The sequence below is a fragment of the Cryptomeria japonica genome, chromosome 11, assembly GCF_030272615.1.
Source record: "Cryptomeria japonica chromosome 11, Sugi_1.0, whole genome shotgun sequence".
In the NCBI taxonomy this organism is placed as follows: Eukaryota; Viridiplantae; Streptophyta; class Pinopsida; order Cupressales; family Cupressaceae; genus Cryptomeria; species Cryptomeria japonica.
Window position 1 is genome coordinate 396,491,407 of NC_081415.1, and position 22,676 is coordinate 396,514,082.

General features: G+C 37.5%; 1 protein-coding gene across 1 annotated transcript in view; it reads right to left on the reverse strand.

Moving 5' to 3' along the window:
- Window positions 1-22,394, reverse strand: part of LOC131071593 (zinc finger CCCH domain-containing protein 11) — a 29,328-nt gene extending 6,934 nt beyond the window's left edge. Inside the window, exons 1-7 of the mRNA XM_058007497.2 lie at window positions 21,863-22,394; window positions 21,656-21,740; window positions 20,232-20,372; window positions 19,366-19,454; window positions 9,333-9,521; window positions 9,081-9,211; window positions 8,893-8,992 (exon numbers count right to left, since the gene is read on the reverse strand). Of these exons, the coding sequence (XP_057863480.1) occupies window positions 8,893-8,992; window positions 9,081-9,211; window positions 9,333-9,521; window positions 19,366-19,454; window positions 20,232-20,372; window positions 21,656-21,740; window positions 21,863-22,027 (900 nt within the window). The 5' untranslated portion in view covers window positions 22,028-22,394. The remainder of the gene's footprint in view (window positions 1-8,892; window positions 8,993-9,080; window positions 9,212-9,332; window positions 9,522-19,365; window positions 19,455-20,231; window positions 20,373-21,655; window positions 21,741-21,862) is intronic.
- Between the last annotated feature and the right edge of the window lie 282 nt (window positions 22,395-22,676).

Sequence of the window (22,676 nt, forward strand, 5' to 3'; positions counted from 1 at the left end):
CATTGGCAAGCCATCACCTGTCGCAAGGAGGATAATTGAAAGTGGCATCATTAAGGCGGCCGGCTTCCCTCCAGCAATCCAGTGCCATGAGTTGATGATCGAGTGTGCTCGCCATTATGATCCACAGTCCAGATCGATAGTGTCCAAGGAAGGAGACACTTTTGCTTATCTTTCAGAGGAAGCCATCAGTGAAGCTCTTCACTTGCCAGAACATAAAGATATGATTTATAAAAGCTTAGAAGGAGCCAGGTCCATGTACGAAGATGATCCAGACACTTGCCTAAGCATCATCAACAAGAATTGGTTACTCAAGAGTCGTCCTCGCCTGAGCAAGATTCCGAACACACCACATAGGATCGACTTCCAGGAGGAGTACAGAGATCTGATAACACTACTCAACCGAGTCACGGGAGCCCCTCAAGCCTTCTATTTTGAGAAGTGGATGTTTTACTTCATCCAAGTGATAGTTCAGGGAAAAGGAACAATCCATTGGGCTAGAATGATTAGCCATTGCTTGGACGTACAGTTAAGGAGATTGAAGGCTACCAAGTCTTTCCACATGAGTTCATACGTCATATATGCCTTGATCAGGAGCTTTGAGTATGCAGGACTACCTCACAGAGGAGTGATTGGAAGAGGACCTGGCGAGGTCAGAGTTTGTGATTCTTATGTTCACTTGCATCATCCGCCAGGAAGCAACTACAAGTTAGTCGATACATTCACGATGAACATCACCAGGATATTGCAAGGCGGGATTCACAATCGGCTATCTCAGGATGCACAAGAGCTTGTAAAGAGGTACGGTGCTTGGTTCATCCAATTCCAGAAATTTACATATATTAGAGTTCATGGATGTCCTTCACCTCCCTACATGTTGCCAAGATATCCGACAGACAGAATAGTGTTACTTGAGGTAACAAGACAGTTGGCAGCTTATGTGAAAGCATTCAGACACAGACATGGAAATGGAGTTCCTGTGCCTATCATATTAGGGAATTCAGTTGAGGTATGTCCTAATGCTCTAGCCATGGATGATGCAGAGAAAGAGTTAGCTTTATATTCATTTTCATTCTTTGCCTTGAGAGAGAGAACTTTGATCCATATGGGTATATAGAGGAGACAATCGAAAGAAAATATAAGCATGAGTTTCAGATAGAAGACTTTGTGATGAATCTCTTGGATGACCTTGAAGTGAAAAGAAAGATGCATTCTAGATTGCCTTTAGACTTCATCAGGAAATGCAAGATTTACAGAGTGGCTGACCAAGCTCAGGATGGTGGTAGACATCTCCAATCATCTTATGATCGAGAAAGCAAATCAGTGAGGCTAGATTGGAATGAACCCGAGGTTGTGGATCTAGATGCTTTGATGGCTCCAGTCTTGTCTTGTACTCGTAGATGGGTTGATGTGCAGCATCAGAAGTTGAGAGAGCAAGGCATATCTATGACTTTCACTTTGGAAGAGAAACCAGTTGAAGGAGGAGCAAGTGTAAGTGAGGGTAATCCTAATCCCAGAAATGCAAGCAAAGGCAACCTTCGAAGTGTAAGGGAGGGCAATCCCCATCCAAGAGGCTCGAAGAGGAAAGAGAGACCTGAGAAAAGAGAATCTTCCAAGAAGAAGCAAGAGGCCAACCGAGATCGTTCATCCGGCACATCTTCTCGACCTGAGAAGAGGACACTTGAGATAGAGGAGTCTATGGAATCAATGGTACAGAACGATAAAGAAGGACAGGCATCTCGAAGGTCACCAAGTGGGTCTCTCCAAGCTAATGAGCTACATGAAGATAAGGAAGATAATGAAGTAACATCTCCTCTCAGAGAAGAAGAAACATTGCCTAAGGAGATACAGGTTAAAGAGACAAGGTCGGCCATCCCAGATTGGTTAAAGGAAAGACTTACAAGGGTGATTGTGATCGAAGACGAGGATAGTGTGATTGATTTAGAGAGCCTTGTTGGAAATTCTCAAGAAATGACAGAAAAAAGGAAAGCTACTAAGATGTCCAAGATGATCAGAGATGAGACAAGATCCAGGAAATTGCAGATAGCTACACCGGCAGTAGACAAGTATGAAGGTGAGATCCTCCCAGAGGAATATGATGTAGAGACATTTGAGCTTGGTCCACTCACAGCCGAGCAGACGTTGGATGATGCCACTGATTCATTTGAGGCACTTAAGGACAAGCTTAGAGAAGAAATGGAAAAGAATAGGAAGCTTGAGCGAGAGGTCAGTGCTTGGAGGGGCTACTTTAGCCATCTCAATCAGCCTTTGAGACGTCAGGATCCAGCAGTATCTCCTACACAGGCACTTCCCCTTGAATCAGTTGGCGAGGCAGAGAGAGTCAGGAGTTTGGTTCAGCTTATGAGCTCATGGATTGACAAATCCCATACAGTTGCTATTGAATTTGCAACAAGGATGATGCAGACCATTCACCGAGCTATTCAGGTTCTTGAGGTCATCCACAACTTGATGATAACGGTAGCTGCCTTTTCTCATACTAAAGATGTTATCATTCCTGTCTTGCAAGTAATCAGACAAACATCAAGGAAGGTCCTAGTGCAAGAAAAGATAATGGATGGAGGACCTCATAGTTTACTTCAGTGGTCGACTTTACTCCAGATGAAGGAAGTTCTCTTCGAGGACATCAGTACTAGATGCAATCATGTTGAGGAGGTTATCCACCCGATCCAGGACAGAGTGTTTGAGGTACTACGTACTATTCTTGACAGGAGGATTGAAGTTGAGACAGATGTGGATTTGCAGAAATTGGAAGATAGAGTCAAGGTCATCTTTTGCAAAGATGAGAATGTTATTACAAATGAGCAACGAGATCAGATGTTTGCCACCATGCTCCTGATTGAGAAGACCAAGGAACTTGAACCTGGATGGGACGCTGCTCTTCTCAAGGCATTTGATCAGGTCATCCACTTAGAAGAACGAATGAAGAATCTTCCCGAGATTCCAATTGCTGAATCGTGTCTAGATTCATTGCATATGCTAAAAAGGAACATTGGAAAGGGAATAAGATTCTAGATGAGAGGTTGTTATAGACAATGTGGCACCTTAATTGTCATTGGTCTATGTCTCCTAGATTTTTGTGCCAAATTTAATATTTGGCTATGCATTTAATATTGTTTAGTAAAAAGGGGGCTATATGTAATAAACCCTAATTAGGGTTTAGGTGTCATAATCTTGGCCATTGATCTTCTTTTTGATCTGGACCGTTCATTGTAATTGAGGATGCTATATATACCCTCATTTCTTTTCATTTTGTAACTAGAAAACTAGAGATTAAGGAGAAATTAGAGAATTAGAGAGATATTAGAGATTAGCAATTTGATTTGTAGCAAGATTGAGCTTTGAGGAAGGAATTTCAAACAATTGTTGTTCATGGTGGCTTTGAGATCAATAGAATATTGAAGTTATGGTGTTTTATTGCAATTCTTATGGTTATCTTCATGGTTGTTCACTTTCTTGAATCATTCTCAATCAAGGTAGTATTTTAGTTTGAAGGATAAAGTGTTGGACTTGATCGTCGGTGAGATTCACTCTCCAAACCACTAGCTTCTTGCTGATTGTAGGAATGCCTTGCGTGGTCAACTGGATAAACTTGAATCGCTTAAACCTTCAATCATTGTTGTATCTTGGATATGTGCCTTTGTGGTAGTGTCTATGATCCTTGATGAATTGAGAAATCATTTGTTACCTTAGAAGATCGCATCAATTTCAATTGAGTTGTTATTTTATGGCAATATTGAAGTTGGTAGAATCTTGCCAAGTCTCGTCCACATTGAGTCATTCTCAGGGTTAGATTAGACTGGATCTCTTGCAAGCCCTACTCTTTTGATCTTTTTTGGAATTCATTAGTATTAGGAAATCTTGTTCCTGCATTTCGGAAACGTAAGGCCCCTTGATGACACAGCAATCACAATGACCACTGGTGCTTATCCACACGTAGAGACCCTACTTAAAAGAACATTGAAGTCACCCTAACTGATCCTTCTTGCGATATCTTCAGCAATTAGAGATTTTATTCAAGAGAGGATAAGGTACCCTTGGGTATTTTATTCTGTGTATGATTGTGTACAAAATACATGTCAACATATACTGAGATGGCTCTTACTCAATCTCCAGAACTCGAAAAGGATTCAAATCAAAAAAGAAAATAAGATGCTTTAATTTAAAATTCTGTTATGCTTTCTTTGAGGCATTGCCAATTACAGATTTCAAATCTTGTGTTCCCTCCTTAAAATGATGTGCCTTCAGTTGTGCTTCCCTTATCCTCCACCACTTTGAACTTCAGCAATGTTGATTCCAGTTTTAAGTCTTTTGGATATGAAAAGCCTAAAATCCATATCATCAAGAAAAAAGTTTCACAGTTAACAAAGTGACTTCACTATCTACTTCGTTGCCCCAACAAGGAGTCTAGCACTTAAAATCTTGATTGAGGAAGGCAACTGTTTGTTAACTGAAATCAACACAAAATCTAATGTAGCAATAACCAAATAACCACCACAAGCCCATGGCCTCTCAGCACATCAATTTAGAATTTATTTGTCCTCAAACTCAAAAGGTGAACCAAAATCTTAACTTATACTGGTGCAAAACAATGATTCAAAAGGGAGGTTCTCATATCTATTTGAATCCCAAATGTAATCAAGCAACTGATTTTCTGACTTAACCAAGACTAAGCATGAGTTTAGTAGTCTCCAATATGTCAGACTCAAAACAGATACCAACACCTATCCATCTGGCTTGAAAAATGATTAACCCTATAAATACAAAGATAAATCCGCAAGCCTTTCTCACATAGCAGCTATGGAACGATAAATAACAAGAAAATAAGAATCGAAGTTGCATCAGAGGGCCTTGGACCCACGACTGAGGTTGCTTGGCTCCCCTGCCAGGAATCTTTCCAGCTTATTGCAAGACCTGGGACCTAAAACAGATGAGGTCAGTCAAGTCCCAAACAAAGTTGGTGAATGTCAGCTATTAGACCTTGGTATTAAGCAAAAGAAGGATGGTTGTTCATGCGGCCAATATTGGGTTTGTTCCAAACATCCAAGAAATAAAGGTCAACATTTTCATTAGCAAGTTGGACCTACACATGATCAGCCACCAACCATTTTCAACAACCAATGCCTATCTCCCAGTCTTACAAAAATAAAGACCTCCAATTTTAACTCATCTATCTTTTTATAAGGTCTCAATTGTAAATTGGTACTTTCTTGTTCACTTAACATAGTATCAACCAAATAACAGGTTACAGAATACCAACCAGTAACTCATAACTCCGGAAAATATGAATACCAACTAGGCAAGGGGAATGCTTCCCCTTTCCCTTTTTCTTTACTTAAGATGTATATTTGTGTATGGTGCAAGGAGAGGATAAAGTCCCACCCTCCCCTCTAATAACCTTACCACCAAGTTACAAGATGCTACGCGTCTGATACAAGGACATGAAATGCAAACCAAAATGTGTACTGTAGCATACAACCTCTACAAGGAAATAGAGACAAATCAGAAAAACAAGTGAAACAAGCAGAGGCCACCACAGACCTGTACCTAAACTGAGAGATAAGCCGCAAGGACTTAGACATATTTTTTTCCATAGCTGTTCATCAGAGCTTGGAGTTTAACCTTGTTCACATTCTTTTAGCCATTCTCTCTTGAATAATAGGACCATCCTTACAGAAAGAAAGTTTATTGTGAAGAATCTTATTGCCAGCCAGAAGTGATGTTTATTGTGAAGAATCTAATTACCAGCTGCAAAGGAATGCTATGGGCAAAGCTTTACAGACCCAATTACAAAAACAAACATGTTACAAGCCCAACTAAATACCTACTATAGCTTATCCTAAATCTGCAAAATATGAAATGTGAAATTGAACAAAAATCTAAAATTAAACAGGGAATCTGAGACATTGTTACAAGCTCCGATTCCACTGTTATGGCCCCCACCTCAACCAGACAGCTGTTCTAGATCTTACAGTATATAAAACTGAAATAGAAGAAAAATTTGAGGCTAAACGGGGGAGTCTAAAGCAATGTTATAACCATTGATACCTGCCATGATTCCAAAACTGACGTTGATTAATTTAGAACTGAAAACTGAGAATATGAAATGACTACTACAAACCTAAATCTGAAACTTGTAAACCTAAACAACTTAAAAGTTTTAACATAAATACAATTGTACTGAACAAAAAGAGATTTGCATTCTAAGGGGCTGTAGATCCCAACTCAAGCCTTATCCAGGGCAGCATAGATGTTGCCTTGACCAAACAAGTATTTCACACTGTTACCAGATACAGCCAGATCCAGAATTTTTGACCAGCCAGATTTGTCTAATTCAATCCAGATTTTTCGATTAATAATAAAATTCTACAAAAGAAATTTCAAACTCCGCATTTCTAATTTTTCTTGGCCTCACAAACAAATTGCATTATCCGTAACTATGATCTTTCAGACTTGTGCACTAGAATTTCTTTCTTCCAAAATGTGCTTTTGTCCACTCTCTAAGAGTCTATTTATAATATTTTCCTTGATTTAGATCCTTTACCTTTTGAATATGGAATAATAACTAATAAGTTTTCTTCAATATAAGTACATCTAATTTACCTCTGGGCCTCACCGTCCGATGAGACAAAATCAAAAGAAACAGTTTCCAGTAGACCAATACAACTGATCCCATTGGACCTACATGGTGATAAATCGCTAACATTTTGAATTGAAGTTTATTATCTATGAGCATTGTAGCAAAATTACTCTTGTCAAAATGATACACTCCATAAAGAACTTTTTTAAATCATCAAATATGCTTCTACTATGATTAGTACCAAGCACTCCAAAAGCAACAGACAATTCCCTCATAAAGTCTCCAAAATGCAGCAACTCCAGCACATTAACTTCACATACTAAAAAATACCAGAATAAAATACGTCAAGTGATCTGTAAAAGTGGATTGAGTTGACATTGGGACCATCGGAGTCATGTCATTCTAGTTTACAAGGATCTTTATGGATAGCTCCTACTTCTTTGATGTTTCCGAAAGATTAGGGATGATATATAACATCTTGGAATCTTCGTTGGCAGATAAGACATCTTCCAGATTTGTTTCTGCTTACAATGGGCCTTTGTAAATGCTGTTATCAGTTATGTAACAAAGGCAAAATCAATGCAAAGATGGAATCCAATGTAGAATATAGTTGCACATTTGGATTTCTCCCGAAAATTTGTGCAATTTCAAAAAAAGAACTAGATCATAGTGCACTGGTAAAGTGGTGAACTTGAAGATTCAACATGGCAAACTGTGTATGCCCCAGAGAAGTATCACTCATAAAGAGGTTAACTCTTCAAAAAAGTGACAAATTTGTCACCAGTAAAGAAGCGAACACTTACCTGTGTGGACAAAGTTGTGTTTTGGAACACCAAACATTTCTCTTCCATTTTGACTGTTGATCTTCCATCCTCGGATGTCTAGGAAGCAACAGTGAATTGTTATGAACCTTCTCCGCGTCTTGGAAAGGGTTAGAGCTTATGAAGAGAGGAGAGCTAGTTGAGGTAGTTCAGAGCCCTTTAGTGTATGGTTGGTGCTTGATTGGATCTGAATAGTCATTGTAACCTCTGTACTTCCTTTTTGCATAGTGCAACAGTAAGTATTCGCTTCCTAGACTGGAATTTTGGACCTGATTGGTTCTCCAAAATAAATGTTCTTTCCAGACCTTGAGCACATTTGTCATGTTTAATTTCAAATTTGTTGGCATTCAGATCTCTGCTTTAAGATGTTATGCATGCCTCTTGAATATTGAAGTTCACTGCATGAGGTGTACTATTTTGTGAGGTTAACAGGTATTAAGAGGTCAAGATAATTGAATCCATACATTGATGACTGAGAATGTGGAATATCCACCCCAGTTTACAGATCATCCAGGAACTGAATATGTCCTCAAAGCAGCGGACATTCAAGTATTGCTGCCTGGCTTCCTTAATGATAACTCAGTATCTATATATATGTGATCAATTGTCCTGAAAAAGCTGAGGCCTACTTACAGCTTGGACATAACCACCATAAACAAAAGCATAGAATCTAGGACCTTTGCCCAAACACAATAGTCATGTTACCGTTCGCTGATTTATGAAGAGAATTAAATATTGAGAGTTGAGACTAGAAATACAAGAAAACAAAATAAACAAGAAATATGATGCAAGAGGAGAATCCATTGAAGCTAAAGAGAACGTTTATGAGAAAAAGAAATCTAATAAAGAACAAAAATACCTATATAAAATAATATATGAATATGAAAATGAAACAAAATGGGAAAATGAAATAAAGTCTAAAGATGATCAATGTAGCAAATATATTTTTTTATGTGAAGAGAAACAATTTAAGTGGTTAGAGAAACAGTAATGAAATTAAAAAGTTATCAAATAACTTTGTTCTTTCAACTGCTGTTGAGGACAGCATTAACAAACAATGCATGTTTGAAATATCATCTAATCTATACACATTTTAGCATGTCATTAAAGGATGACAACACACTGGCATACTATCTAACATGCTCCAATGGCAGATTACGAAGATCTACAAAAGTTGTTATTTAATATGGATAGTGTTTTATCAAAAAACATAGAAATTAGTTAAACTCTTTTAAAGTCTATTAAGCACACCACGTAACACTATATCCTAGAACCCCATTACAAGATCACACAACTAAATTTTTACTGATTCTAGCATGCATTAGCCTTGGATGGAGGAACAAGAAATTAATGCCCATATTTCTGAAGTATTTTTTAATGTCTTAAGACTTTCAAACTTCTGCAACTCCTTACTGTGGGTTAAAATATTCTGATCTCTATCTAAAGCTACAAGTGTTTGCATTATGAGAAACCAACCTCCTTCCGATCATATTCCTCATCCTCCCTGTTATACTTCTCATAAGCCTCTGCATCATCAACAAATAGACTTGCATCTAACAGGAACAATTCACGTCCACTGCAAAGATCCACGTTTAAAAAAAATTAATGTCTTCATTAGCCCCCACTAGGAATATGAATCAAAAACACAGAATCCAAATACTTACCTCATCCGATCATTTTTAGCCCGTTCTGCTATCTTTGCAGCATGTTCTGCTTCCTTTTGTTCCGTCTTTTTCTTCTTCCACTCATAAAACAAGTCGGTAGTAAGAGGAGTTGACACTTTTATTTGGTGCCGCTGGAATGTGTACGAGTAACAAAAAAAATTAGCATCAAACCAATTTCGTCAAAAAAATGTAATTAGAGCATCAATGAGTTAATCATCTCCATAAAATAGATCTGTTAGCATTCAAGCTTACCTGAGCTTCAATCTCCTCTTCAATTGGAACCTTATCGGCTTCTTCCTCTAACAAAGCCTTCATTTGCGACTTCAATACATAGCCAGGAGGAAGAGCATGTCTATAGTGGCAATCTTTTCCACCATTGGGGCAAACCCAAAACCAGCCATATTGTTTCTTCTCTACAGCTTCCAAAAAGTATTTACAGACCTGAAATCAAGTCATTATGAAGGATAGACAGGTAAAAAGCAAGTACAAACAAGTAGAAATAAGTAATGTCCACATGAGAACAATCTCTGCAACACAGGTTGAATGTCAAAACTCAAGACATGTGAATTGATCACAATGCTTTTTTGTCATGGCATGCATAAGATCCAAGTGGCATAGAGAAATATCATACAATCAACAAAAGATGAGATAGCAATGGACTAATAAAGCTAAGTAACAGCCCAAATAATTTTGTTTTATCGCATTGCTAAACATCAAAATAGATCCAAATTCCATACTCACTCCCACCATATTCTCAATATCTGAAAAGCTTCTTTAAATCAAGCAAGCAATCAATTAGATGAATAACTCATTCCCCATTATAATAAGGTTATTCAATCAGAAAAACTATGGTATCAATCAAGGAAGAAAATTTTGAGAAGTGTTTGAGAGGTAAAGTAAGTGCAGTGATCCAGCAGCAGCATCAGTGTTTGACATGCAAAGCTTACCAAGTGATTCATGAAAATGATGAGAACGGTGATAGGGGAAGAAACCCGGGTTAGTCTTCTCCTTCTTTGAAAGGTGGATCTGCAAAGAAAACATGTATTGTTCTTAGGCCGCTGGTGTTTGACAGGCTCTGTTCCCCATCCTCTCAGACTCCTGGTTCAATGTATGCCCATCTAGCCCCAAGGAGGGCTGAAATCATGTACCAAGGTGCTAAAGGGTGTGTTCAATGCCCGGCCTCTCTTTTTTGTCTTCTTGAACCTGATATAGACAATGACGGTATCTCTTTAACAGTCCCAGATTCAGTGGTGAAGAGACCTCCACCAAACTTGAAAATACCTTAATACGAAAGTTCTTTGGTTCTCATCCTAACAATGATGTTGTGAGAAGTTGGACTTTGAGAAGATGGAAGCCCTGTGGCCAAGCACAGATCTGCAGCGGCTAAAGGCTTTTTCCATATCTCCATTTCAAATCAGGAAAATTGTGTTAGGAGCCTTATTGATGGTCCCAGGTTTCTGGGCAAGTTATATTTCCAAGCAAAGAAGTAAACCAGGGTTTGATCCAGATGAAAATATTAATGTGGCACCAGCATGAGTTTGACTGCCAGGTCTCCCACTGGAATATTGAAAGAAGGAAAAATTAATGGGTATCGCCAAATCTTCCAATCATCTAATAGCAACTCGTCCGAACTCCATACTCACTCCCACCATACTCTCAATATCTGAAAAGCTTCTTTAAATCAAGCAAGCAATCGATTAGGTGAATAAATCTTTACCCATTATGGTAGGTTATTCGATCAGAAAAATTATGGTATCAATCAAGGCAGAAAATTTTGCAAGGAGTTTGAGAGGGAAAGTAAGTGCAATGATCCAGCAGCAGCATCAGGGTTGCACATGCAAAGCTTACCAGATGATTCATGCAAAAATGATGAGAACAGTGATAGGAGAAGAGACCCGGGTGATTCTTCTCCTTCAAAAGGTGGTTCTACAAAGAAAAAATGTATTGTTCTTAGGCTGCCGGTGGTTGACAGGCTCTGTTCCCCATCCTCTCAGACTCCTGGTTCAATGTATGCCCATCTAGCCCCAAGGAGGAGCTGAAATCATGAACCAAGGTGCTAAAGGGTGAGTTCAATGCCCAGCCTCTCTCTTTGTCCTCTTGAACCTGATATAGACAATGATGGTATCTCTTTAACAGTCCCTGATTCAGGGGTGAAGAGACCTCCACCATACTTGAAAATACCTTAATAGGGAAGTTCTTTGGTTCTCATCCTAAGGTTGATGTTGTAAGAAGTTGGCCTTTGAGAAGATGGAAGCCCTATGGCCCAGCAAAGATCTCCAACAGCTAAAGGCTTTTTCCATATCTCCATCTCAAATCAGGAAAACTGTGTTAGGAGCCTTATTGATGATCCCTGGTTTCTGGGCAAATTAGGTTTCTGAGCACAGAAGTAAACCAGGTTTTGATCCAGATGAGAAGATTACTGTGACACCTGTATGAGTTTGACTGCCAGGTCTCCCACTGGAATATTGGAAGAAGGGAAAATTAATCGGTATTGCCAAATCTTTCAATCATCTAATAGCAACTGATCCAGTAACAATGGACTAAAAGGCGGCTAGTGAATTCTAGATTCTACATAAATGCTAAAAGTGAAAAGGATCTACTGTCCTCTCTCAAGCCGTCTTCCAAGTTTGGTGAAAGCGTTCAGTAAATTCTACACAAAAACATTTCCACTTTCTGCCTGTCCAAATTAGACACTTATCTAGGCTGTATCCAATGAAAAAGCAAAATAGCATTAAGGTTTGGAAAAAGGAGAGCACCACTGGAAGTTTCCCTGAAAATGACAAGTCTCAATGATTCCAAGAGCCAAAAAAGAATGAGATTCATAGAAAGGTTGTAGAACCTGGATAATTTGTTGGTGAAACAGAACTCTGAAGAGAAGGCATGCCCTTCAAAGGTTGAAGTAAAGATCCAGAGGAAGACTTGAATGATAAGTGCGTTCCCTGGTTTTTGTCCTGCAAGGTTCCGGACATCACAACTTCTCTAGGTTGCTTGGATGTCTCAAAAAGACCTGCCTATCTTGCCAAATCCTTCCCTTTCTTTTGAGACTTCCAGCTCCTTGAATGAGATTCAACCTAAGGTAGATTTTACTCTGGAGGGACTAACCAGAAAAAAGGACCTTCTGATTCAAATAAGGATGAGGAGATTGTTCCCTGCTCCATGTCTCTTGAGGACAGGGCAAAGTCCCCTCCTCTTTTGACCTTGAAGCATATTAAAGGTTCCTCCAGTAAAAAGATCTCCAAATTCCAAGAAAAAGGTAGATGTTGCTGAAAAGGGTAGATGTTGTTCTAGAAGTGACAAGGAGGAGGCCAAGTACTAGAGACGCTTTAAAGAGGACGCAAAAGAAGTAGCGAACAGGAGCCAAAACCTTGCAAATAAAAATTATCTCTTGGAATATGTGAGAGCTTAATGGACCAAAAAATAAGGAATTTCAGATTGGACCTAAAGCCCTCTATTCTCCTCCTCCATAAATTCAAGATGTTGGGCACCAATTTTGTTGATATCAAAAAACGGAATATGCGACTGTTGATTTTATAAGTGTCAGGTCTGGTGGCACTCCTAGTGGTCTTGTGAACCTTTGTAACCCTTTAGCGGCTAAGGGAGCTTCTCTTGAAGAGTTGACATAACCTGACTATATCTAACATGTATGCCCCTAATTCAAGAGTTAACAGGAGAAGACTTTGAAAAGTAGTAAAGACTTAAAATGGATGAAAGCTCAGGATTTCAACACTCTCTTACTCCGAGTGAAAAGAAAGGTGGCAACCAGGTTTTCTCCAGCAGTAGTAAGATTTAGTGAACTTCGCATCAAAAAATGGACACATCGATGTTCAACTAAGAGGGTCCAATTTCACATGGTCAAATAGATTCAAATGGGTAACAAACTTATTCAGGTCAAGCTAGATAGATTTTTGGTTTCAACCAATTGGATTATCTCCCAAAACTGTTGTCTTTCCTCCCTTCCGTGAACTGGCTTAGACATAAAATCCACTATTACTAAGACTTGAGAGGGATAGGAGAAAAGGAAGATGCCTCTTCAAGTTTGAGAATATGTGGATCCTCCATCCAAGGCTAAAGGACATGACTAAAAAGTGATGGAAGATAGAAGTTAAAAGTCCAGCCATGTTCATTATCTCTAAGGAAACTAGAAAATGTTAGAGCTAACCTCAATAAGTGGAATATGGCAACCTTTGGGAAAAAAAATTGCACACAAAACAAATCCGTAAAGGAAGAGCTTGTGAAGCTTGACAAGGGAAATTCAGATTAAAGGTATGGAAAGGAACTCTTGATCTCATATTACTCAATAGTTGCCAAAGAGGAAGCCTTTTTAAGGCAAAAACCTCGAATGCTATCGCTTTGGCTGAGGAAGGAATGAATATGAAATTCTTTTATCTTGCCATGCTCAAGCATAGAAGAAACAATAGGATCAAGGAGATTGTATGAGAAGATGGGAATAATATGACAAATGATATGAAGATTAGTAGTGAAGCTATTGTTTTCTTTAAATCGCTTCTCTCAGGTCCAAATGTTGGTAAATCTTGATTTGGAAGTTGGATTCTTGAGACTATCCCTTCTATCCTCTCCCCTAAGGGCAACGAGGACTTGTTGTGATAGGTTTCTAAGGAGGAGGTCAAGGGAGCTATCTTCTCTTTCAATGCTAGGAAAGCTTTGAGATCAAATGTTTTTCCTCCAACTTTCTTTCAATATTTCTAGGAGATTGTTTACAAGAAGGTAACCAAAGTTGCTCAAGAATTCCTTTATGTCGGAAAGATATTGAAAGAAATTAACAACACCTTTCTTGTCTTGGTTCCCAAAAAGTTTACAGCTTTGGAGATCAATGACATCCATCCAATAAGTCTTTGTAATATTCTTTATAAGGCTTTACTCAAATCTTCGTTTTAAAGATTTGACCTCTTACGTTATCTATCATCTCATCCCACAAAATAGGTATGTTTTTGATAGAAAATCCTTGACTCAATCATCATGGTCCACAAAGACACCACTCAATGGATATAAGTAAAAAAGTTGGGGTGATTCTCAAACTAGATATAAACAAGGCTTACAACAAGGTTTCTTGGTCCTTCCCAAGCAAAGTGTTCAAGAAATTTGGCTTTTAGAAGAAAAAAATCGAGACCTCGTCTCTTCTCCTATGTTCTCTATCATTGTCAATGGTAGTTTAGCAGGTTATTCTCCAACGAAAGAATGTTGAGATAAGGGAACCCTTATCCCCCTACCTCTTTTATAATTATGGCGAAGGCCTTAGGTATAAGCAATTCCATGGCTTTGAAAGAAGAAAAAATCAAAGGCTTTACACCTTCCTCAGTCAATCTTGTTCCTCACCAATAATTTGTTGATGACAGCATCAATCTAGGAGAAGCTTCGATCAATGCACATCAAGGTCCTATTGAACGATTATGAGGATTTTTCAAGCCAATGAATCAACTTTGACATAGGTGTTCTCTTCTTCCTTGACACACCTTCAAAGACCAGGGATAAAATTGCCAAAATCCTAAGTTGTCAAGTGAAGGAGCTCCTATTTGTTTAACTTGGTATGCCTTTGTTTAGAGCTAAAACACCATTATGCTTGTCAAATTCCCTCATGAATAGATTCATAGTAAATCAGAAAGGTTGTTTGTTGAGTAAAGCCAAGTAGCTGCAACTACTAAAAAGCTCGCTCTAGAGTCCCCCAATTTATCTCGTCCCTATTTAAGATATTGTGTAAAGTGCCTAAAAATGTGAAGCAAATTTTGAGGAGGTTTCTTTGGTCGACAGTTGAGGATAAACAAAGAATCTTTGGGCTGAAATTATCAAGTTGAAGTACCCATCAAATAGTGAAACTAATGATTTCCTAACCAATGATTCACTTACTCTTAACTCTACATTCTAGAACAATTTGACATAGTGTAGATCCCTCCTGAAGAAAGGCCCCATGTGGAATGTTCACATAGGGCTTCATGTCTGCTTCTAGAATGATACTTGGCTCCTCAAGGATCCTTTGAACTTTTCAACTCCATAGCAATCACTAAGTCCCCCTTTCAAGTTAGTTGTTGGTAATAAGGTGGCTGACTATGTCAAAGTTCATAACTCTTTGCGAACCTAGAAGCCCTTCCTTAGTCTTCCTCTAACCCTATTGTTTTCCACCATGCTTCTAACTTGGTCAACCTTCTACCCAATCTTTAATCTATCAATTGAAGTTATCATGTCCTTATGGATCTCACTCTAGATGGCTTGCCTTGGTCAAAGGTGTGGTTTAAATATCTTATCCCTAAGGTCAACCTCTTTTGTTGGTATGCCTACCAAAATAAGGTTCTCACTCTAGATAATTTGACAAAAAAGGGTTTTACACTTCCCAATAGACTTCCTCTTTGCAAAAGGGACTTGAGTTTATGTTCAGTTTGTTAATGGACTGCCCATTTGAATAAGAAACCTTTAACCTTCTATTAGGTAAATTCAAGCTTAATTGTCCTCCACCAGGTTCTATCTTAAATTTGACTCTCCAATGGTCCCCTCTCTTTTCCAACCCTATCTAAAGGATCTTTAAAACCTTGCTTTCTTCCCCCAATTTTGTTGTGGCATTTGGTTGGAATGGAACACTAGAATGAATTTGGTTAGAACAGAACACTAGAATCTTAAAAGGTAAGAAGATGAACCACATGACGGCAAGCTTGAAAATTCGTAATACCATAGTCCAAAAGATTTGATGATTAAAAAACAAAGTTGAGCTCAGCCCCCCTTTTCACCTTGGCACAAAGACTTGCAATCAATCGGGAACTAAATCTTACACTTAAAGATTTGATAAACAAGAAATTTAAAAGGAATAAGACCAAATGGGTTAGCCCTAATCCCAATTGGTTGAAATTGAACTTCGGTGAAGCATTAAAAGAGGAACCCAAGTTTGGTTGGAGATGGGGTTAAGTTTAGAAATAACAAAGGAAATCTAGTGGATGCTTAAGTGGGAGGTATGGGAGTGCAAACCATCCATGTTGCAAAAGCTAAGGCTGTCTACTAAGGAATTCAATATGATAAGGAGCATAATGTATCTCATCTTATCATAGAGGTGGGTTCTCTTAATGTTATCAAATGTCTTAAATGAGAGTCGCACCCCTCTTGGACTATCACAACTGTAGTAAATGAGGCTTTGCAGTCTTAAGGAAGAATTGTCACACCTTTAAAGAAGGTAATGGGATAGTTGACAGAAAGGCCAACATTGGTGTTGTCGGTTTTAGGCTTGAGAAATGGGAAAAATTGGACTTCCTTCCAAATGAAGCTATTCAAAACTTAATTGATGAGACTCCTTTGTAACCTTAATTGCCTTATGCTCTTTAGTATTTCAATGTTATTACAATTAAGGATTCCTTTGATCACCTATGTTGGCATGTGTGACATGTTGATTCAGCCAAGTCACCACCAAAGTAAGCTAATTATGACTCTTCATCCCAAGGATCTTTGGAATCTTGTGATTATTATTTTTAAGAAACACAAGCATTTGGAATGTCTTGTCATTGTTAAGTTCATCCAGGTTCCCTAGGTTTTAGACCCTATTAAGGATTTTCTTAGGTCGAGGATGAGGGTTTTACATAGGGTCTTAAGGCTCCTAATCTTCTTCAAGGGTGGTCTACCAGGAAGAAATATTTTTAAAGGCTTAGATGTTACTCTAACAACATAGGCAAAGAGATGCTCTAAATTGAACCCTCCTCCTACAAAGGAATCGTGAAAAATTCCAACATTTAGCATATTTTGAGAAGGGGTAGGCTAACTCATTTCTGGAAGGGGTTAATGGCTAGGAGCTAATTCAATTCATGGAAAGGATTAATGGCTATTACCTAGTTTTGTTGATAAAGTTTGTCGAATCTTCGAAGGGTCAAAAAGTAAATGCTCAAGGTATTCACTTCAAGATGAGAAAGGAATGTATAGTGAAGGCTACAAAGCTGTCTACAGAAGGTTTGAAGGTTTTCAAAGCAGGGAAAACCAAAAAGAAAGAAGAGATAGAGTCTTTACTAAGAGACAAAGAGAAGATTGTGAAATTTCAAGCAGGTTATTTCAGAGTCCATTGAAGAAGAATGAATGACAGATAATAGACTACTTGGATGGATGATGGTACTACAAATTGATGTTTCCAATTTAATTATTGGCTTGCCAACAATATTTAGCCCTTGTATGCCAACCAAATTTCACTGCAATCCTTTAATTAATTCCTCCCATATGATTTCCAAAAATTAGGCAGATAGACTATTAAAATGATAATTATGTGATAATGATGAGACAAAACACAGAATTTAAGATGAATATTTTCCATAATTAGCAACAAACCTCTTCCATGTGTATTTTATTCTAAATTCAAAATGCAATTACAGGAAATATGGACCATTTACAATTACGATTGTCCTATTATTTTGTCACAGATTGCTGGTACGTTTTGAAAAAGGGAGTAAAGAAAGATATTCATATAGAGTATAAGCAACATCCAATTTTTATTAGTTAAACCCATGGGAGGGACTTCACCTTTGTTTTAGTTGAAATTATATTCAAAGAGAAACCCTTGTACAAGAATAAAGTGGAAATTCAAGGTCTTCTGGAAACAAAGAAATGTATGAATTAATGAATTGGAAGGAAGTTGTAAGCAAAAGGATTGAAAAAAAAAATCCATCAAATTTTTGAAGGTGCTAAGCTACTTAATCGATAAAAAGAACACAGTAATTAAGACAAAGTGAAGCAGAAAGCAATCATTACCTGGCCAGCAGGCATCCTAATAATCAATATGGCTAAACAGTAAAGCTGTTTCCACAATTCTTTCAAGGTATGGAGCTCAAAATAACACAGCACCTACATGGATACAGGATAAACTTCAAAAGGATCTGCCAAATAATGACTTCAGGTATTTTTCCCAGTGCAGATCATGAATATTTATCCTTCCCCTTAGTTTTGGGTTCTATCAACCCAGATGCTAGATGTCGGCACTCAATTCAATTAACTAATTTAGATTCTGCCTAAAATGAGGTATTACAATAGATTACACAAAGGCCATGGACTTGTTTAATTGAGTGAAGAAGAGATTCTAATTACTTGCTATTAAGATGGTGATATCTCCATATCCTAACAGAAATCCCGAAACTAGATGTTTGGATTCAATTTGATAAGCAGTTTAAAATGCCAGAGTTCAAGCATTAATGCTATTTAATAACAGTTAGAATACCATATTTAAGCACAGATGAAATTTGTTTATTGGCTACTAAGTTAATAGTAATTCCATATCACAATGGTAAGGAAAGAAAAAACATCTACTTAGTAGGCTCACCCCAGAGAGAAATGGAAACTAGCCAATGACAAATAAACCGGGAATATACATTATAATGTCCTTCCTTCTGCCAAAAAGCATGTGATCATAGAAAAAATAGAGAAAACAAGCAAGTGCATGCGATCCAGAATTACAGCAAGTGCAAATTGCCAAATAAAATGGAGAGTCTTGAGATGTTAACCAAATCAAATCTAAGAACTGAAACAAAAACACAGAGAACAGTTACAGAATTGCTCCTGATTCATGCCAGGGAAATTAAATGAAGAATAGAGATATGACCACAAATGGTGTCCCTCCATTAATTGGATTTTGAGATGGTGAAGCTCAAGGCTCAAACCCTGAGCTGCATTTACTAGGACACCAAAGTTCAACCTTGGCTAAAGAGAAACTCTATGAAAGGATTGATACCACTCATAAAAGATAAGCACATAATTATGAGATGAACAACATAGCACTGGAAACAGTAAAAACATATTAGTGTCACCTTCAAGTATCCCGGTGATGGTGTGGGGGGGGCGCAGAGGGGAGGGTGTATTGAACTACCCAATTGAGAATCTCACCTTAGATTATATGCAATTGACAACAATAACAAAAATAGATGACTAATTCAAAACAATGCTTTTAAATGCATAGTCTAACTCTAGACATAATCGATTGACTTGTTTAGAAATGTTTTGTTAAACTACAATAAACCAATAACACAAACTGCAACCAATCTTAGTACAAACATTAACAACCTCCCCAATACAAATGAAATTAGCATGAATTCCAGTATTGTATCATATCATATGGAAACACCCATGAAAGCATTATAATATGTAAAAATTAAAAAAGAGAAATAGGTCAACCAACTATGTAATATGTACAAAAGAGCACAGTTTCAAGCTACATACTACAGCAATATAGCTTTCTCTAAATCAAATTTGCACCTAAAGACTGCTTATTCCAGCACACGTGGAAGTTAGAATTAAATTTGATCATTAGAATATAACATACAATGTCAGTTGGCTTGTTCTGGCTATACTCTTTGTTCTTGGATTCCACCACCTTTTCAAGTGTTTCTTGGTCCCAATCCTCCATAGTTTCTACATGTAACACAACTGACAATGTCAGCACTCAACAAACAAAAGAAAATAATCCTTACAAATTTATCATGATCTACATATAATACCATTAAGAAAAGAAGAGCATATGACAACTTTACAAATCTGAAATATAAAACACAATATGAGAAGTATCCCATCCATTTGTCCTAAACATTGCCCATCGGGGGTCAAGGTCTCAAGCAGGCAATCAGGCCAATAAAGTTACTGGATCTTTTCATGGTGACAAATAATCAAATACCCTCAACCTAACACAGACAGAAGAACGGTGCTAAACTTCATTTGATAAGTATTGCCATTTTCATACAAATAGCAGGCAGGTATTTGACCAAACTGTAAAAAGCTTCCTTTCCAAAATGCCCAATGATCAAAAGATATGTGAAACAAGCAGAAGAAATGTGAAACAAGCAGAAGAATGGTCTTAAACTTTTATCACAAGAATTATCATTTTGACATGGATAACAGACTGGCATTCAACCAAACTGTGAAAAAATTCCCTTCCAAGATGGGAAATGTCACAAGGTATAAATCGAACTCTAACTTCTATCATCTGTGGAAGTAAAGGAAAAAAGTGAACTGCAAATCAATCAACTCGATGAACAGCCACACTTCTGGATTCCTCAAAGATGTTCCCAGATGCAGATAAATGACTGCCTTGATCATAAAACCAAACTTTTATACCAAGCAACAACGTAAGAGCAATATTAATAAAAGATTCACATCAAAGAGACAAAGTAAATTGACAATTGTAGACTGCACCTTCATCTCGCTTGTCACTGTACAGATCAATCTTTTCACCCTTCCGTTGAACATTCAAATCATGTGAAAATTTGCACTTAAAACCCTTCACACATTGTCCAGCCTTAAAGAATTCACATAAGATAGATTTAGGATCAACACCTGCATTTAAGATAAAAAATTATTCTAAATATGCAAGGATTCTAAGTTAGAAGAATACAGGCTCCTTGAATTGGAAAAATAAACTACCAAATTAAAACAGGCAAATAAACACATGGGATAACCATGACAAATTACAATAATAATGTTACCACCATTGTTATTGTGTGGATTGCAATATCCTAGTTTAAATTTCCCACCACTTCAAGCCCTCCTTCCAAACCGATTGTGGGGGATGAAATGGTTAAGAGATTTGCATTTCTTTACCCAAGGATGGAATGAGGACTTGAAACAATCGAAAGACAATGGGAATGGAAGAGGTACATGAAATGATGGATCGTCAAGTATGAATTTCCAAAAGTTTCCAACTTTCCAGACTCCTTGAATTGGAAAAATAAACTACCAAATTAAAACAGGCAAATAAACACATAGCATAACCATGACAAATTACAATAATAATGTTACCACCATTGTTATTGTGTGGATTGCAATATCCTAGTTTAAATTTCCCACCACTTCAAGCCCTCCTTCCAAACCGATTGTGGGGGATGAAATGGTTAAGAGATTTACATTTATTTACCCAAGGACGGAAGGAGGACTCAAAACAATGGAAAGACAATGGGAGTGGAAGAGGTACATGAAATGATGGATCGTCAAGTATGAATTTCCAAAAGTTTCCAACTTTCCTTTCGGGCCAATTAATGAGGATGATATTTAATCAGTTCAGTTCAGAGACGTTAATCACTGTGATGAGGTTAGTCAGTGTTGGAGTCTAAAGTTGTTAAATTTCAATATTAAGGTTGAAGTGCTCAAACAAATAAATGATGATAATAATTAATTTTCTCAGATGTAATGCTCCTTCCAATTATACCACTGGGGGAGAGAAGCTCAATTTTAAAGTCTACACATCTCTGAAACTTTCAAGCATATTTCTCTCTTAATGACGGGACTGTAAGAAGGCCTGAATAATCTGGAAACGTAAACTCCAAAATTGACAATGCTAGAAGCACGCCATCAAAATAGTGCAAGTCTCTGAAACAATTTAATTATGGCCATCTTCAACTATCGGCAATTTTATTTAGTTCAAATCCCTCCTGAGGTAAGCTCGATCTAATCGACACTACATACAACCTTGATTTTTTTTTTTTAAAACCTTTTTTTGAACAACTTTATTGCCCTCGCAGATTAAAAAGAGGAATTTACAATCAGAAACTAACAAACTAATAACCTTGGTGACAATAAAAATAATAATAAATCAAAAGATGATATTAGATTGAAATTGGCACCAGGTGGAACTTTGGGTTGACTGACGGCAACTTTAAAGAGATCGTTCAACTCCTTCTCCCGCTGTTTTTCATCTTCCTTCTTCTTCTGCATCCACCTCAAAACAAAATTTTAGCACGGAAACAAATCACTTAACAACCCTCACAACGCTTTGCAATTTTTCTCATCACCAAAAACTAATACGACTAAAATCCAAAAAGGGCTGTTACCTTGCTTGTATCCTTTGCGTTATTCTTGGGCTGCGCAGCTTGCTGTATACTCTGAACATATTTCTGAACATTTTTGCTCTTGTTCTTGTTTTTCAAGCCGAAGGTTTTGTCCTCCACAACCTTCTGTTTTTTTGCCAAATCAGCCTTCGATGCTTTAGGAGGCATAATGAATCACAGAAGCACACCCTGCAGCCTACTCTAATATCCGCATCCAAAAAAACCCTCGTTGATTCGCAAATTTAGCTTAGATTATGGATAGATAACACGGAGGGTTTGGATTTGATGACCCACACCCCAAAAAAACATGCAAATGCCGCCCTGCTTCTGCTGCTTTATTTCTCTCTCACAAAACCTTAGCTTTTGCTAAATCCAATCTCATTAGTAAAACTTGTATCGTGTTTTTGTCACGGACAAAGCCTTCACCATTTCAGCTTAGTGAGAAAGGTTTCCCTTTTTTAACTCTGTATTTTTCAAAGATCTTCCAATGTGGATGGATGATGAAACAAGCACTAGTCCAGTTATGCCCACTAGGAAAAAAGGTTTTTGCTATGAAATGTTTATAGGACCTCTTTCACTATAATTGGAATAAATTGCTAGAGTATTATTGTTGATTATCTTATAAAGTTGTTTCAGTTTTTTCCCTTATTTATATTTAGTGAAGTAGTATAATTCAATGTAATATGGGATGATGTTGAGAATCTAAATTGTGTTATGGATAATATGAATGGAGTGGATATTTTTTTATTTTTCTATTTTTCAAACTAGTATATTTATCTTTAGAGGAATCTAGGTAAATTATGTCAAAAGATATCTT